At 54.0% G+C, this 17,730-nt stretch overlaps 6 protein-coding genes across 6 annotated transcripts; 3 read left to right on the top strand and 3 right to left on the bottom strand.

The window, feature by feature from the left end:
* Positions 1 to 820: 820 nt before the first annotated feature.
* On the top strand, positions 821 to 4,081 carry SETTUDRAFT_168700 (uncharacterized protein). The gene has a single exon (XM_008026223.1). It carries the CDS (start codon positions 828 to 830, stop codon positions 3,771 to 3,773), a length of 2,946 nt encoding a protein of 981 aa, XP_008024414.1. The 5' UTR covers positions 821 to 827; the 3' UTR covers positions 3,774 to 4,081.
* An 810-nt stretch (positions 4,082 to 4,891) lies between these two features.
* SETTUDRAFT_168698 (uncharacterized protein) lies at positions 4,892 to 6,184 on the bottom strand. The gene is made up of 4 exons (XM_008026222.1): positions 6,089 to 6,184; positions 5,773 to 5,965; positions 5,515 to 5,719; positions 4,892 to 5,458 (listed from the first exon to the last, which is right to left on the bottom strand). The coding sequence occupies exons 2-4, from the start codon at positions 5,951 to 5,953 to the stop codon at positions 5,167 to 5,169; spliced, it is 678 nt and encodes a 225-aa protein (XP_008024413.1). The 5' UTR covers positions 5,954 to 5,965; positions 6,089 to 6,184; the 3' UTR covers positions 4,892 to 5,166.
* A 130-nt stretch (positions 6,185 to 6,314) lies between these two features.
* Positions 6,315 to 6,732, top strand: SETTUDRAFT_160796 (uncharacterized protein; the record flags this gene model as incomplete). Its single annotated transcript, XM_008026221.1, has 2 exons — positions 6,315 to 6,400; positions 6,456 to 6,732. The coding sequence occupies 2 exons, from the start codon at positions 6,315 to 6,317 to the stop codon at positions 6,730 to 6,732; spliced, it is 363 nt and encodes a 120-aa protein (XP_008024412.1).
* A 163-nt stretch (positions 6,733 to 6,895) lies between these two features.
* On the bottom strand, positions 6,896 to 8,778 carry SETTUDRAFT_168697 (uncharacterized protein). The gene is made up of 4 exons (XM_008026220.1): positions 8,642 to 8,778; positions 7,503 to 8,591; positions 7,166 to 7,447; positions 6,896 to 7,113 (listed from the first exon to the last, which is right to left on the bottom strand). Exons 1-4 carry the CDS (start codon positions 8,708 to 8,710, stop codon positions 7,048 to 7,050), a joined length of 1,506 nt encoding a protein of 501 aa, XP_008024411.1. The 5' UTR covers positions 8,711 to 8,778; the 3' UTR covers positions 6,896 to 7,047.
* A 2,219-nt stretch (positions 8,779 to 10,997) lies between these two features.
* Positions 10,998 to 12,053, top strand: SETTUDRAFT_149942 (uncharacterized protein; the record flags this gene model as incomplete). The annotated part of the gene is made up of 3 exons (XM_008026219.1): positions 10,998 to 11,256; positions 11,305 to 11,754; positions 11,826 to 12,053. The coding sequence occupies 3 exons, from the start codon at positions 10,998 to 11,000 to the stop codon at positions 11,846 to 11,848; spliced, it is 732 nt and encodes a 243-aa protein (XP_008024410.1). The 3' UTR covers positions 11,849 to 12,053.
* Positions 12,054 to 13,803: 1,750 nt separating this feature from the next.
* Positions 13,804 to 16,468, bottom strand: SETTUDRAFT_149938 (uncharacterized protein; the record flags this gene model as incomplete). Its single annotated transcript, XM_008026218.1, has 4 exons — positions 13,804 to 14,962; positions 15,219 to 15,743; positions 15,793 to 16,224; positions 16,275 to 16,468. The coding sequence occupies 4 exons, from the start codon at positions 16,466 to 16,468 to the stop codon at positions 13,804 to 13,806; spliced, it is 2,310 nt and encodes a 769-aa protein (XP_008024409.1).
* Positions 16,469 to 17,730: the final 1,262 nt, after the last annotated feature.

Here is a 17,730-nt window from a genome sequence, read left to right as displayed (position 1 = left end):
CGCCGCCGCCGCCGCCCACGACCCATCCCGACGAGCACGAGCGCCTCGCCGCCATGGCCGCCGCGACCAGCCATGCGCCGCCCGCCATGGCTGCCCCCGCCCCGGCCAGCGCTGCTCCCCTCGCCGCCGCCCTCGAGCACTCGCCCATCGCCAACACCATGACGCCGCCGCTGCCCGCCGCTGCTGCTGCTGCTGCCGCCGCCGCCGCTGCCCCGCCGCCGCTGCCCGCCGACATGCCGCCCGCCGCCCTGCCCATGGACGCCGTCGACATGAATGCTGCCGCCGCCGCCGCCGCCGCCATGCCCTTGGAGCCCTTCATGCCCCCCACCACCAACGAGCGCCTCACGGCCTTTGCGCGCCTGCGCTTCGACGACGGCTCCTACTACATGCACACGTACCAGATCACGCTCGGGCGCAACATCCACCTCGCCCACCGCGACATGAAGCGCCTCATCAAGGCCGAGGCGCTGCACGCAAAGGGCCACACCAAGGCCGCAGAGGCATACCTCAGCGGCCGCAAGGACAAGAAGAAGCGCCGGCGCGAGCGGCGCGGCGCCCGCAGCGTCATCTCCGAGAAGGGCGGCATCGTCAACGTGCCCATTGAGTCGATGCCCATCGAGTACCAGCAGCGCCGCCAGAGCAACGCCTCGCACTCGCTCAGCTCGGCCTCGCACCCGCCCGCCGACCTGGACGACGAGAAGCCCGCCGAGCGCGCGCCCCAGAACATGCTCATGCAGGCCTTCCCCGAGGTGCCTGCCCAGTTTGACGGCCACGTCCCCGAGGACCCCAACGACTGCCCCTTCGTGCCCATCCACCCCCAGCAAATCATGGCAAAGACGGGCTCGCTCGGCCCCAAGGGCATCTCGCGCGAGCATGCCAAGATCTTCTTCGACTTTGACGCCGGCCACTTCTGCATCCACGTCCTGGGCAACAACGGCCTGCACCACGAGGGCGAGTTTTACCCAAAGGGCGAGACGGTCCCGCTCGACCATGGCGACCACCTGCTCATCGGCGCCGTCAACATCCACTTCTACCTCCCCGATGTTGCGCTTACCGAGCAGCAGCGCCATCGCCAAGAGTCGGGCTCGCGGCCCATGAGCTTCTCGTTTGAGAATGGCAACGGCCAGCTGGAAAGCAACGAGCACGTCAGTTCGGAGAGCGAGGACCAGCAGAGCGTCAACCCGCGCCACGTCTACTACCACCACCCGGTGAGCGACAGCGACGACGACGATGCATTGGCCGACGAAGACATGGACGACTACGAGGAGCCCGTTCCAAAGCCTCGGCAGAAGACGAGTCTGAAACTCAAGATCAAAAACATTCCTCCAGCGTCCACATGCAAAGACGGCAAAAAGGCGCACAAGCGGAAACAGCAGGCCCGCGAACTCACCCCTGAAGAGCCACCACCGAAGAAGGTCAAGATCAAGGTCAAAGATTCGGGCAAGAGCAAAGAGCCCGCCCGTGAATCTGCCAAAGAACCAAAAGCGCAGAAAGAGCGCAAAGAAGCAAAAGAGCAAAAAGAACATAGAGAAAAAGAAACGGCCCCGTCCAAGGAGTCCAAGGAACCCAAGGAACCCAAGGAGCCAAAGGAACCCAAAGAAAAGGGCAAAGCGCCAGCTAAGACTCCGGCAAAGACGACCACTGTCAAGGATGAGACGCCGGCCGAAGAGTCTGTAAAGGACATTCCCGTGGCTGCCAAGCCGGAGCAGCCAAGCAAGCCTCCACCAAACGATAGCCCGCCTCTGTTGCGCAAACCCCACGAAGGTGAACTCGAAGCCGGCGACATCGATGGACTGATTACCGAAGAAATGGCCATACAGCACAATTTGCCCCGCAATCTCATTGGCCACGTTGTCGAGAAGCGCAAGGGTCCTGGACGGCCGCCCAAAGATGGTATCATGTCGAAACGCCAGCGATCTCAGCTCATCAAGCAGGCCAAGGATATCGAGAGGGCAAGGGCTGCTGGTATTGATCCGGCTGACATCCCTATACCGACCATCAAGCCAAAGGCGCCGAAGCGCAAAGAATCAAACGCAGGCGATGGAGACGACGACGCTGTCATGGAATCAACCGAACAGGGCGACGGAACCCTGTCTGGCCTCCAGAAACAAGCCAAGCCCATCAGACCACCCCGGACTCCTTCACCTGAGATGCGTATCGAAGACTACACCGAAGAGCAGCTGCAGCGTCCCACGGCAAACTACGTTGTCCTCATTCATGAGGCCATCTCGTCTTCGCCAACTGGTCAGATGAACCTACAGTCCATCTATACCTACATTGAGCGCAAGTATCCTTGGTACAAGTTCAAAACGACTACCAGCGGCTGGCAGTCGAGTGTGCGTCACAATCTTGGCCAGCATGATGCTTTCATGAAGGGCGACAAGGAGGGCAAGGGATACCTTTGGCGCATCAATCCCGAGGTGTCAATCGAGAAGGAACGCAGGAAGAGGCAAGCCAGCCCTCCGCTCAACCACACTCCGCGACCGCAGTATTACCAGCCTCCGAACGGATACCCACCCTATCCCCAGCCTGGCTATCCGTATCATCCAGGCATGGCTCATGCGATGCCGCAGGCTCCTCCGAGGTTACCGCCAAGCCTTGCGCAGCCTCGTCTCCCCCCTAGTATGGCTCGTGGCGAAGGCAATGCTGCTGCTCCCAATGGGCCGCAAAATGCACCTCATCCAACGCCTTACACGTCTCCTTGGGCCGGTGGCAACACGGGCGGCAGTCCGCAAGCCCCCAACCCTCCACGACCGTACCCGCAGCCCAATTCGCAGGCACCACCTGCCAGCTCTACAACTGGATCAAGCGGGCAGTATGGTGTACTGTTTCCCACGGCTGCCCCACAGCAATCACCATACAGTGGACCTTCGGCACCGAGTCCTTACGGCGGACCATATGCTGCTGCTGCTGCCAGCCCATATGGGCCAGCACCGCCTCGTCCATACCCAACATACCCTGCAGCTGGTCATCAATCGAATGCACCCCCTGCATCACCCGCGCAGCGTAATGCCTCACCATATGGCCCGCCGCCGACGCAAGCTACTGCGCACCATGGTTCGTCAAATGAAGGCTCTACACCACATCCTTCCGGACGGTACCCAATCGGCGTACACCCAGATCTCATTCGTCAGCTCGAGGCGTATCGTCTCGTGTACTTGGAAAAGAGACCAGGCCCCGATGAGCAGAAGAAGGTCGACAATGCTATCCGAGCCTGCGTGGACCGGACTGTGCCTGAGGCGAGCTTGACGGAACCTGAGAGGAAGTTACTGGAATCAATATGCGGTGTAGAGAGCATCAACAAGCATGTGAAGAGAACGCCCACAGTCAAGCCGGAGAACACGCCGGTCACTGTGCCAGCCACTGCAGCGGGTACTGCCGCAGCCATTGCCGCAGATGCCGCGGCGAATACCTTGGCTCAGCAACCACCGCAAACGGGCGAGCAGGGTCCATGTGGAACTAAGACGACGTCGCCAGCACCTCGACGCGAAAACAGCGAGCCGCAGAAATTCACACCCAACATGACGGGCGGGCCGCCAGCATCACCAGTTACAGCGCCGCCATCAACGGCAGCGCAGGTACCTGCATCTGCTGCGACCCCTTCGCATCGCCCAAGCGTTGAGCCCATCACTCCTGTCCCTGGATCTCCTGCCGTCCAGAGCAGTGGCACTCCGCTGCGACGCCCACCAACCGAATTGAACGCAGACAGTCCTTCTCACGCAGACGAGTCGGTCAAAGCCGAGCCGAGCGAAGAGGCACCCAAAACAGAGTAGAAGAATAGACTCTTTTCGGTTACTTTTGGGAAAGGAAGCAAAGGGAAGGGGAAGGAAACGGATTAAAAGAAAAATGCATCATATGTTAGCAGCTCTGCATCTCTGTTACGCATCAGCATCTTTTTTCTTTTCTTTTTCTTGGTTTTTGATTTGGTCTCGGTGATTTGGAAATCGTTTGTTTCCCCCCCCCTCCCCCCCTTTCCCTTCCCTTCCCTTTCCTCCTAGCGGTCAGGAAACACAAAAATCATCCCAACAAACAAAACAAAGGCCTAAAATGAACGTGTCATATGAAAAAAAACTTACATTATGTCTTTTTTTTTCTTCCCTCTCTTCCTTCTACTTTGGCGTTTTTGTTTTCGTTTGGGGTTCTTTTTTTTTCCAAAGGTTGCAAAAGGTGAAAAAACTTGTGTGTATACTCGGATAAATACCCATCACAGCGTCGCTTCGGGTTGGGTGTGGTTAGGGGGGGGGGTTTTTTTTCTGGCATACCTTTCTTTCTATCTTCCTTCCTTTCTATCTTTCTATCTTTCTTTCTTTCTTTCTTGCTACCTAGCGAGGTGCTATCGGTCTTTTTCGGATTGGTTCTGTTTGGGTTGGGATGGGGTTGGGTTGGTCAATTTTTCTAAAAAAAAAACAAAAAAAACAATATTACAAAAGTCAAATTTTGGGCATAGTAGCTTTCTTACTTACTTTCTTGTCTTACCTGTTTTTTTTTCTTTCTCCTTGCTTTCGGTCTTTTTGACTCGCATGCATCGCTGGTGTGTGTGTGTGTGTATTGAGAGGGGAAGAATGAGAAGATGGTATCGACTTATTGAGAGCAAGGGAGCAGGGAGTGGAACATTAAGATTCAATAACTTGACTCGTTCGTTTCTCGTCGTCTCAAAATTGCATGGATCAGTGCATTAGCTGCATAGTTTGGTCTGGTAAGTGAAAATGGGTTTCGGGCTTATGTCACGTATGCATCCAGTGCAGATTGTTGTCTGTCGTCGTTGAATCCTCTCATGTGGCTGTTGTCAGAGAAGAGTGGTCAAGGCTGTTATTCCAAAGCGCCCATTGGTTATCATGCCATATTGAAGCAATGCACCAGTCTCCAGTCAACTCAATAGGGAACTATCCGAAGGTGAATGCGTCTGGTATTGCAAGGTATAATGTCCCAATCTCCCCCCTTCTCTTCGCTGCGCGCAACCCTCGCTTCAAGTTTGGTTGAGTGCTATTGATATGGAGATCCAAAGAAGGCCCAAATGCCGCCATTACATATAAGGAAAGAAAAAACGAAAAAGTGGCTGAAGCCCCAAAAATGTCGCTTCTGACCGCATCGCCGTACGCCTGAAGACCAATCTCCGCTTGCCATGTCCGTGTCTGTACTTGGGGATATATCTGCAAACACAGCAGCTTACATGGCCATTTCTGCTTGCAGCTTCCGCAGCTCCTCCTCTTCGTCGTCTTCCTCGACCCGCTGTGGCGCCTTGGGATTCGTATTGGGCGCCTGTGGTAGTTTTTGGCTCGAAGGAGCGTCGTGGATGGGCACGCTGCCTGTGTTGAGCATCTGCTCGTCGAGCTTCTCTTGTTGTATTTCCGCCAGCTCCGCGTCCAGCTCGTCTTCGTCAATACCGTTGTGAGCAACACTCGTGGTGATGGCCTCGCTGATTTCTTCGCCGATGGCGTGTTGTTCGCGCAACTCGTCCCTGCACATGTCTTTAGCGGCTGGCCCAGTTTATGGGAACGCTTGGAAAGGGCGTACATGACGTTGTCGACCTTATCAATGGTTAGGCCGGCGTGTATCTGCTTCATGGCGGAACCGGCGTTCTTCATGGCATCCAGCGTCTCCTTGTTGATATTCGCCGACTCGATCGAGTAGATTTGCTGTTCCAGAGTCATGATTTGCGAGCTCGTCTGCTCGAGAGAGTGCTCAAACTGCTTCTTTCGCCGCAACGCTAGCTTTGCAGCTGTCATGGGGTGTCAGCAACGCCAGCACACCCGACACTGGGCACCCAAGTACCTTGTTTGTTGCTGGTCACATATTTGCGCGCCAAGGCATCCTGCTCGTCCATCTGGTTCTGCAGATGCTTCTCCCTCTTGTTCAGCATCTCGAGCTGGCCGCGAAGCTGGAGGATGGCCTTCTTGGGCGCCTCCTTCTTCGCCTGGCCGCCGCCAAACCAACCCAGGCCCCAGCCGCTCATCGTGGCGTAGCTCTACGATTCTCAGTCAGTTCTGGGCTTATCGCCGGCGCCTCTCGCGGGCTTGGGCAGGTGCGTCGGACGGCTATCAAAAGGTGGGATAGCGGGGTTGCGGGGTGCTGTGCGGCCTCGACGTACTGTGTGTGTGTGTGTGGATGCAGGACTATTGGAGGAGTCGTGGGCAGAGGCGACGTATGTGTGTCTAGAGAGTCGGGGGCGCGGTGGTCAAGTGTTTGAAGGCTGCCTGGCTGGTCGTGATTCGGGCCTGGATGCACGAGGCTATGATGTCGCTCGCGCTAGTCAAGGCACGTGCGCCTCGGACCCCGGCCTTAGTTTCTACCGCCTTCTGCGCCTTCACCAAGACATGTCTGGCCCCGTTCCGTCGACGCTGGTGCTGTTGAGCGACCTCCCGCAATGCGCTCCCGGCAGCAAAGTCCGCTTTCTGGGCTGGTACTTTGACGCTCGCACAACTAACACAACATGCAGCAGCTGACCAGCGCCGCAGTGTCGACGAGTACCTTGTGAAGACGGCAACCCTTCGCCTCACACACAACCATCCCGTCTCGGCCTCGCCCGTTGTTGCGAACCTCGACATTGAGCACGTGCTGGAGCGTGCAAAGCAGAGGGACGTGGATGTGGGAACCTGGCTCAACGTCATCGGCTACGTGCAGCAGAGAAAGGAGAAGGGTGTGTTTGTGCAAGCTGTTGCTATGTGGGATGCTGGGAACATTGATTTAGAGGTTTATGCAAAGGCCCTTCAGGCGCGCAAGAGTGCGTCATGAGTATTTGAGTGGCTGCGACGCAGAGTGTATCACTATGGTTGACAATGCGGTACAAGTCCTTTGTTCTGCGCGCTAAATTGTTCTTTCAAATCACGATACTCGAGTGCGCCCCCCACGGCTTGCATATGGCCTGGTGTTGTGTCACGTGATCGACACATAGTTGGTGACTACATGTTATGCCTTGAACCCGATTGAGGTAACAATGTGATGATGAAACTACCAATACATTTGAATGAGCCATTGCCCTTTTTGTGGTCATCGTAATGCGACTAGCAATAACAGACGGCGAGATATTGAGATAAAGGCGGACATCCACTACATCCACTGTTGTCCCAGTCCTTTGTTCACATGCTTTAGTACAACCTCCAACGGCTTCTTGTCCTATCTTGCTTTTAGCAACCATGTAATCAATACCAGGACATGATGTACTTACCCAAAAGATATACGTGCTCTGGTCACCCCAGTCCCATCTATCATTTTCATCCGTCAAGGTGACATCAAAACTCCACAGAAGCCTAGCAAGTATCAACCGCATCTCCTGATTGGCGAGCTTCATGCCGATGCACATGTGTCTGCCAATCTGAAAAGGCTGGTACACAGCCATGTCGTCACCCTTCCGAGGTGTAGTCAGAAAGCGCTCTGGAATGAAGGAGTTTGGCATAGAAAAGTTATAAGACTGGCGAAAGGCAGAGAACTGGTTGAAGGTTACATAAGTCTAGAGCGCATTTTGTCAGCTTTGCAGGATATGAAAGTAACGACATGTAGCTTACACCGCCGGGAACCCACTGATTGCCCACCATGTCTCCGCTCGCGGGCACGACACGGGGCACTCCAACCACAACTGGTGGACAGACACGCATGCCCTCCTGGATTACTGCGTTAAGATAGGGCAGATTCCCGGTTGTCGCGATGGTCATGTCGCTTTCGTTTTGGAAAGTTTCCCGAATCTCACTTGTTAGGCGATGAAGAGCTCCTTTGTTTTGTACCAGCATCCTCATAATAGCAGTCAATGCACTGGCTGTCGTTTCACTGCCGGCAAAAGCCACGACCATCAAATTCAAGCCCCATTCCATGTCGGTGAAGGGATCTTTCTGGTCACTATACTTTTTCGTTGGCGTCACCCAGTCTGGCCGTTCTACATTGAGTGAAATTCGTTTCTTGGCCTGCTCGATACTCATTTTGCGGTGGTCCATACTTCTCTGGAGGATTCGTTTGGGGATGATGTAGCGCAGGATCTTGTCAATGGGTGGATAACGGTTGACGGATCCGATCAGCGCAAGGCCCTTGCCAAAATCCTGCGCGATTTCGACCCATGGATGTGCTTTTCCCTTCTCGACACAGCCCCAAGATTCGCCATAGGTAAGGTCACCGGAAATGTCGAAAGTGACGAAATTGAGCCACTGTGTAAGGTCTACAGTTTTGCGCTTCTTCATCTGCGCCATGAACAGGTTGACATGCTCTTCTATGACTGGGGCCTGGTCTTTCAGGGCTTTCTCAGAGAAGGCGTTTGCGAAAGCGCGCCGGTACCTCGCGTGGTCTTCTTCGTGCCAGTGCATGATTGTGTTTGGTTCTTCGGGCGACATCTTCTTAAAAGTGGTGCGGTTTCGCTCAAAGGGCTGGTGTCCTGGTCGATTCGTGTAGATATCTTTCAACGACCGGCTATCGGCATAGGACAGCTCATTTGGTGCTACACGCACGACTGGTCCATACTTGGCATGGAACTCGGTGAAGCACCTATGTATCTCTCCGCGTTGGGTGGAGACGACATAAGGAAAGCGGAAGCTCCGCCAAAGCAGTGGACCGGGGTACTTCCGAAGAGGATGCAGGAAAGCATTATAGAAGCCATATACGAAGGTTGACTTTGTGCTTTTGTGAGCTTGTGCAAAGTGTTAGTAGAAGGTGTTCTTACCACGACAACAAGCAAAACGCCTGCCACAACCGGGTGCATGCTAACCAGGGGTACGAAGGCTAAGTCCATGTCTGAGCACTACAGCCACGGGCACTTGTCAAGAGCAAGAGTGTGCGCCGATTGACAGTCTGTTTGGTCTTGGCTGTGGTGACTCGCAGTCATGACGAGCATAGCTGTCAGGGAAGCGGGAAATGGAAGAGAAGAGTGGTGGCGGGAAGAGAGCCCCACTTTTGGCGATCCTTTGGATTTGCCCAGCTGAAAATCCAAGACACTCGTCCTCCTCCACGTCCAAGTTGTCGCACACTCGACCAGAGTCAGCATCGGGTAGAGAATCCAAAACAAACCAAGCCATTACGAGCAGAAAAACTGCATTCTACAATCAGCAATCGGCGACTGCAAGAATGCGCCCTGAGACCCGGAACGAAGATCCGTGTGTGCGCGCCTGATCTGGATACACTCTCGACACCTAAGGTATCAACTCTGGCTTGTCTGGAAGGAAACAAATTGCAGGCCAGCAGACGCAGCACGCGGAACAGTGGCCGCCGCGAAGGGTGTCACAGTTTCGAGTGCCATTGTGCAGCTTACGCAGGAGTTGTGCGTGCAACTGTTTGAAAAGCACTCCTGAAGGGTCCCAGTTTTCGGCTTGGGACAACACGAGATGGGGGATCCGGAGGGCGCCTTTGTTGTGCAAAGGTCCGCATGCACAATTTAGTTTGGGAAGGTGTTGGTGCACATGTTCGCCAGTGTCCGGGATTTGGACAGGCCAACCCTTGTCTGTCCATGTATGGAAAAATGGGTCAGAAACACGCAAGCTCGAGTGTTTCCTAGATACGAGGTGCTCAACCCCTCACACGACGAGCCTCAGGACAGATGCGTCTGGCTATAGCAGTCGGACAATCGGCAGGTACACGATGAGATGGTTCACAAGGCCCACGCTGCAGTCCTACTATGTATGTAAGGCTACGTGGAAGGGCTATCCCAACGTTCCAGCGAGGGTACAGTAGACACCTGGTATTAGCCAAAGGGGTGCGCCGAATCATGGCATCAACTAATCCACATGGGGCAAAAGCCCTCAGTAACCCTTAGCAGTCCATGTCGGTTTGGAGGAAGCGAGAAGCTTATTCCTAGTTAGAGTTTGAAATTGATTGCAATCCCTCCCTGACTGGCACCAAGGCATCAGACACTGAAGGAAAAGGCAGCAGTGGAATGGAAAGAAGAAAAGCTCGTGGAAGCCGTGCACACGTAGTACCTACAGAAGAAGGTTAGTTTGATTGGACTGTTGACGTGAGTGGGAGATTGCTTCTAGACCGCGGCAGGCCACGATTATTAGCGTGTCTTCGTATAAGTACCACGCACGTCTGGGGCGCAAGCGTGGTGGTTGCATCGTCGGCAGAAGATATGGCTGCCGCATTTCCCGACAATGCCAGCTAATTAACCCACATTCTGGCTGGAAGCGGGCCATTCGATAGAGCGTGCATGCCGCGCCGGGGTCATTTGCGGTCTTTGTTGGGCCAGATCAGGTCATTTTGCCAGCCGTGTGCATGCAAGGCGCCTGCAGCGCACGGACCGGTGAAAGGCGAGGGAGCAGCGCCTCACGCCCGCCTCCCGTTCGGCCACCCAGCGCAAACCCAGCGCAAACCCAGCCTCCAGGCTACCAAAGTCGGTGCCGGTGTTTGGTCTTCGTCTGAAGACTCTGCTGCTGAAACCTCAGCATCCTTCGCTGGTGAGTGCTAAAAATGAAGAGACAACCACGCCGCCTCCTTGGGGCTCCCTCTCCGCGGCCTGGCTGGTTTCTGCCTTGGACATGGAGGCATTGTCCAAGATGCCCACGCCCATCAGCCTCACATGGGCGCATCGAGGCTCACCACAGACGAGAGCAAGAGGACGCATCGTATCGCTCTCCACATGCTTGGCTTGGATCCTCTATACTCTCGCACCTATCAGCGCTTATGGCAGGTAGAAGCCTTTTTACCCAGCCCGCCGGGAGCGGCAAGGGAGCATGCACAAGAAGAGCCACCCTGACACGCTAGAGCCATGTCCAGGTCTCACCAGTCGGGCGTGCATGTCGCTTCAGGGATTAATCAAAATGATCTGGTCGGCACCGTGGTCTGTGTTGACGTACATCCACATGGGAGTGGGAGTGCCGCCCGCCCACGTCGGCCGCCCGTTGAACGGCCAAGCGCGTAGGGCAGTGGAGAGGGTATAAGTTTATCGAAGCGCCAGCCTCGACAAGTCGTGCAACCAGCAATACGTACGCCCTTGACAGCTCCGGCGAAGAAAACGCTACTACTATCCTCTTATTCTACTTCATTACCACGCTTGCTCAACAACATTGATCTGCACCAACACCGCCAATATGCTCTTCTCTACAATCACCACGGCACTACTCTTCGCCGCCTCTGCTTCCCCTGCTGCTGCTCGACCACCGCCTCCCAGACCGCAGCAGCATGCACCTGCTAAGAACCTCGACAAGCTCGCCTCTCTCTTCCCTCACAGTAACCTTTCTGCCCCGAATGATTTGACACTAAAGTACGTTGTGCTCGGCATCGGTACACAGAACTACACCTGTGAGACACCAGACGGAAGCATGGCTCCTGGCACCACTGGTGCTTTTGGTAAGGTTGTCTTCACATGTACATGGCAGCAGTGCTAATTGGCATCAGCTACTCTATACGACATTGGTTCAAGACTCAACGGCAGCCCAGACGCCAAGGGCATGATCGCATCCATATCGTCTCTCGCACTCTCGCTCTACGAGTGGGCTCCCGACTACATTTCCACCTGCCTCCAGGGCCAAGGCTTCCAGGATGTTGTGGGCCATCACTTCTTCGCCAATGTCAATGGAACGAGCACACCCACCTTTGCTTTGGACCACATGGTTGCGCCATACCCCATGACCCAGGTCGCCAAGATGGGCGCCATTGACGCACCGGCGGGTGCAACTCCAGGCACAAACGGCCTTCCTGCTGTCCAATGGCTCTACCTGCAACACAAAGCAGGCGTTAGCCAAGGCGGCATCAACACCGTCTACAGAGTCGAGACTGCTGGGGGTAACAAGCCTGCGACGTGCAAGGGCATGCCTGCTTCATGGGAGGTCAAGTACGCCGCACAATGTAAGTTTACGAAAAAAAAAACACAGAACAAACAAACCTTCATGTTTCATTCAGCCACTGACACCTCTTAGACTGGATCTTTGGTCCCAAGTAAGTAAGCGCTGGGCTTACGACGCTCGTTTCGAGACTGTCACAAACACTTCATCGTCGTCATGGGTTCTTGCGGGAATTTCTCTTCTTTGTTTCTCGGTGGCTCTGCTAATTGCGCGCGCCTATGACTATTCATCATAGACTGGGGTCGTGGGCGGCTGCCTGCATCTGTTTGCTTTGCTGATTCTTCTTTTCTCGTTTTGTTCGCGATACCCTTTCAGTTTCTGCTTGCACATGGACATGCGACTCTTGTAATTTTACTCTGGCATTCGCTCTGACATATGGTGTTTGAATATCTGGTCTTGGTTATCTATACTTAGGGATAGATGTGTAAAGCTCATCTTGTACTCTAAGATATTCGCATGTGCTCGATTCGTCCACTGCATATCCTTCGCGCCGTCGCAATCGATGAATGACCATATGCCACTCTCCATGATACACGACCCTGTTCACGAACACATCACCAGACCGTGCATCCGTTTGGGTGGTTCGAAAAGAGACACCACGAGACCTCCATGCTGCTACATGATCCAACACGCTCATTCATGCTTTCCACGTCATGCCCAAAACGCCTTGCTTACTTGCCTCGCCATCTCACTAACCGCACAGCCGCCGCGGCACAGCAACAGCCATGCCACCAACCCAACCCGCCGCCATGGGCATTCCTCCACGCCACAACACAGCCGAGCTCCGTCAATCGCCATGCCTCGCGTGGGACATCAAGGCTTCGCAGATCAACCACGCCGCCTACGCCGCACACCCAAGCGCACGGCGCCCAAGGCTCTTTTCGCACCAACACTGCGCTTACTAGTGTGTAAGCACACCAACAACACCCGCCCACTTCTTCGCTCCATGATGCCGAGAAAATCCCATTCTACCCCGTGACAAACAGTTTGTTTTTTCTTTCTCTTGGTTTGTTTCGTTTTCCACACCTACGCCCTTGGAACTTAGGAGGAAGAAACACGTACTTACCTACTTCCTTCCTTCTTGGCTCAAAGGGCGTTGTTTTTTTTTGTTCCAAGCCTCTCCCGCAAGTACATATACGTACGTACGCGCCCGACCCCTCAAAAGCGGGTTTTTACCCTCCTACATGCCCCTTGTACAGCGTCAATTCCGAGCAACACTAGCCTAAACCTGCCGAGCGAAAATGAATATACGCTCACATATCTTTTGACCCCCCCCCGGTATTACCCACCAACACCCCCCCGTGATGCATTACATTGGGAAGCTCCGAGTGGAGACGCTTGACAGCTGACAGCGAGCACGGCGGGCGGGCGCGGCGTACTGTACCACATTGGTGGCTGTAGATGGCGGCGGGTATTCTGCTTGGCGGTGCCACCGTGTCTAGGGTATCGTGTGGTGCAAAGGGCCATGGGGTGGGGGGACGCGGGTGCATGGGATATTGTTTGCGTACATAGTGCATGGTGGCGGTTAGCCGGGGCTCTCGGAGATGATGCAGCTTTTGATAGTACACCTACCTGCATAGGAAAGTTGCGTGTGTGTGTGTGTGTGTGTGGGTTACCCCATTATTCCTGTTTTGCTTTGTTTCCGCTAGCATGGACAAAGCAAGATGTGGAGTTTCCCAGGCGCTATGGGCAGAAAATATGTGGATGCAAGTGTGAGATGGTTTTGCTTGGGAAATGAGTCTGGCAAGCTGTCGTGCACATGTGCATGGGTGTAGAGTCCAGTGGGGTCGCAAGGAATACAGTAGGCAGTATTATGCGGCTTAAAAAAAACTGCCACTAAAACAATGACCAAGGGCTATCCTGGTATGCTCTTCACTCAAACTCACGGTGATTTCTACACATGCATTGGAAATCTAACTTTTCCTGGATATACTGAATATCTGGCAATCGTCAACCAACATACTATTAGTACATATTTTTGGACGATTTCTGCAATTCCTCAGACCTCAGTAGATGCTCAAATCGAACAAGCCAACACAGTTCTATTTCCCCCTCAGAGATTCCCAGAAAGCGGCCTCGATGACCGATGCAACCTGTCTATACTCTCTTGGCTCTGCTCGACTCCTTTCGTCCACACCGGATATCGTTCGCCGTACCATTCCGAGATAGTCTTCGCGTCACCGCTATCAAGCTTCTCCGCGAGCGCCAGGGCATCGAGTATAGCAGCGTTTGCACCGTTGCCACCAATAATTTGTTCAGCGCGCACAGCATCGCCCATAAAGTACACGCTGGTTTCAAGGGCCAGAGTCTGAAGGTCTGAAAACGACGGCAAAACGGTTCGCATGAGCCAATGTAGTATCCTGTCCTCGCGCATCTTCTGCGCATCAAAAACGTCTGAGAAGGGGGGCTGGAGTCCTTTGAGGGCCTGGACTTCTTGGAATAGTTCTTCGGGCGTCTTTTTGGAATCCTCGTTGGATCGGTTTGGTCGATGCAGGGGATCCGAGTCGCCACGCACGGCGCGGGAATAGATCCAGCTGATGCTTGCTTCTTCATGTTTCTTCTCATTGATGCTAATGTTGAGGACCACACCGTTGTGCTTCGATTCAATGACTGCGCTTTCTGTCATTGCGGGCCCGTAGACTGCCTCGAAAGCCTTGCGATTGATTTTTCTCTTTCCATTGAATGCAATGTATGGGAGAACCTTTATCTGCGCTGACGGCAACACCGTTTTCCGAACGCTAGAATGCACGCCATCGGCGGCGATGATGATGTCTGCAGCGCATGTCTTGCCGTTCAGGAACCGCAGCTTGGTCCCTTGCGGAGAGGAATCAATGCTCTGTAGCGTATTTTGCCATCGAATGTCGAGACCTTCACCCAGCAATTGCTCTAGCTTGCTTCTGTTGGCGCGAAACGAGGACTGTGTGTCATACAGGCCATCATGACTCGGAAGCTCAACGCTTGGTCCGATCTTTCCGGAGCCGCCGCTCTCAACATCAACAGCTACCCGGCTCTTGAAGACGTCCTCGTCGATGTCGAGGATCTTGAGAAGCGGCCTGTATGTGGTCGCGTGGAGAGTGATGCCGTAGTTGAATCGGGGCTTTGACGCGGCTTTTTCGTACAGGATTGCAGGAATACCGCGGCGGAGAAGACTGCGGCCAAGCGTCAAGCCCGCAATGCCTGCTCCCACGATGGAAATTGGTTTTGTCATTGCACTGTGGGTTTTGCAGAGATATACACAGTTGTTTACACGGGTTGATGTCGTGCAACCGATGGGCCTGACTCGATGTCGGGTCGTGATCGAGCCAATCAGTGGACATGTACTTACTCTGGTTTACACTTAGTGCAACTGCCGCTAAACCACCTTACTCACTCACGTGCAGATCATTTGTCGCTGTTTCTCTCATTCAAGCTGGAGAATTACATATTAAAGACTAATTTTCTCTAAAACAGTTTTCTATCCCACATCACAAGTAGATATAGCACATTGGCTCTCCGCTCAACGTACTCATCAGCTCCTCGAGCGTCTTGTCATCCACATTAAGCCAGTTCATCTGAACAAGATCCTTTATGGTAGTCTTTGCGCTTCCAGGGTTGAACGCCGCGACGTTGCCGGCAACAGAGCTCGCTTGGTTGAGGTGCAGAGCCTGCCAGATCCACCACACGCGGTCGACCATGGCATGGTGCAGAAAGAAGACAGGGTCGTTGGGACTGCTGTAAAAGTCGCCACCGTCTCCACCAATGACATAGTGACCAGCGGCGTGCATGCCCAAGAAGCCCTGGGTAAAGCGACCTTGGAGCTCGTCCTGGAAAGTGCCAATGTTCTTGGATGCAGGGCCAATGGTAATGTTATACATGTTTTGTGCGGTCAGCCAGGTTTGCGCAGAGTAGGAGGTGATATCTCGCTTTGCACAGCGGGGGTTGTAGGCAAGTGGCGATGGGGTTTTAGTTTCTCCATCCATTGCTGGACTCACGGGACCGAGGTTGATTTGGAGACTAACAGGGTCAATTGGTAAAACACTGAGCATGGCATAGCGGTACTCACTCCTTGAATGGTCCACTCTTTATGCATCCTCCACCCTTACCCGAAGGCAGAGCAATGTTGCCACCGCCAGCAACACTTCCGTTGTGCTTGACATAAGAGCCATCGCCGCCCATGCTGGTAGCGGAGCCATCAAACACAGGAGACTTTGTCACATCGTCCTGGTAACTGAGCCAGTTCCAGTAAGGCTGGTAACCCTTGTAGCCGCACTCTTGCCTCAGCGTCTTCTCATAGGCAAATGTATAGTACCTGTGCCAGGCCAAGAAGTTGCCAGTGCCATGAATCGACAGTGTCTGGTTGATGTGCTGTCCGACAAAGTCATCGTATCGGGTTTTGGCGCCAGGTACCAATGCTGGGTCGGACTTTGCAGGCAAAGACTGCAAGCATTTTACAGCTCTGATGTATTCTTTGCGCTCTTTCGCACTCATGTGGTCCCTGCGAAGTGGTTGGCAGCTTTCACGGACAGCCAGTGTCACATAACTTACCAGTTTCTCCTCACAGGGGCATTGAAGACGGAGCAGCTCCCCCTCTTCCCAACGGTTCCATTGGTCTCCGCCTCTTTCAACGCCGCAATCGCTTGATCCTGCAAATCCTGGAGAAGGTCGCGGGGCTGCAGCACAGCAGACTGGACCACACCAGCCAGCGCCAGCACAGCCGTGGGAATACCCGAGAAAAGCATTGTCGACGAGGGGATGAAGCGAAAGCTGTGGAATGTCGAGACAAGAAACCCAGTGTACTGAGAAGGGTCTATATGGGGGACTTGTAGAAAAAGGGCATCGTACTAATTTGCATGTGCATGCAGCTAACACATGGTTCGGGCAGCTGTTTCCGAGCCTAAGAATGTACAGGAGCCTCGTCTTGTCAGTGGCATGTCTGTAAAAGGGTTGACAAGGTACCGGGTTCTATGTACGACACACGGCTCATGTGAAGCCAGTACTATTCGAGCGCCAGAGCATGACTCGCGCTATACCGAGGCCTTAGACTTTGCCATGCTTCGCAGAATGCTGATCTCTCCCATTGCAGTATGGAATTGAAATTGATGGTCCCTTTCTAGCGTGGCTGTCCAGGCACTTGGCTCCAACAGGTTTCGCCATGGATGATTGCAGAGGCTGGCCGCCACCGCGAACAGAAATATGGAATAACTTGTCCCAGCCCGCCAGCCGCAGCGTGCCTGATTCGATGCCAACCCGCAGGATTGCCAAGTGGGTTGGGCCGCCCAGGATTCATCTCATCCGCGCAGTTGGCGCGCATGAGCGGCAAAATTGCATTTGCGAATCAAAAGACTGCCAAGGAAAGAAGACTGGCAGGTGTTGGCCTGGATGCAAAAATCAACATGAGCATTGTATTCTTCTTTTTCGCTTCATTTGATCTGACGGAGGCCTGACGGAAGAGGTTGGATTGGTCTGCAACAAGCGATGGTAATGGCCTTCCAGAACAAGGTCATGATGATGGCGGAGCGGGCGTGCCGGTGCCGCTAGTGTGGGTGGTCAATGCGTGCAACGGGTCAGACAATGCAACACCCCCTGCATCTCCCAAAGTAGAACCCACCAATTTCAAATCCCCACAACTCCACCACCATGACAGCTATCGAAAAAGCGCTTGCGGCAATCAATTCGCAAGGTCTAGAAGGACAAATCTCGTACCGTACAGCTGCAAAAATATATGGTGTTGCGGCATCAACTTTAACGCGTCGCCACCAAAACAAAACGCGGTCGCGTGCAGCCGCTGCACACCCACGACGACTACTCTCACCACAACAAGAGAAATACCTTGTCCAGCACATAGAAAAACTCTCTAAGCGTAGTACTCCACCGTCCCAAGAGATGATTAAAAAATATGTTGCCAATATTGCAAAAAGACAGCCATCTAACAGCTGGGTTACAAGATTTCTTCGGCGGAACAGAGAGAAAATTATCACCAGAAACACCGCCGGCATCGACC

Source organism: Exserohilum turcica (assembly GCF_000359705.1).
Source record: "Exserohilum turcica Et28A unplaced genomic scaffold SETTUscaffold_17, whole genome shotgun sequence".
Lineage (NCBI taxonomy): Eukaryota > Fungi > Ascomycota > Dothideomycetes > Pleosporales > Pleosporaceae > Exserohilum > Exserohilum turcicum.
This window is presented reverse-complemented; position numbering and strand designations above follow the sequence as displayed.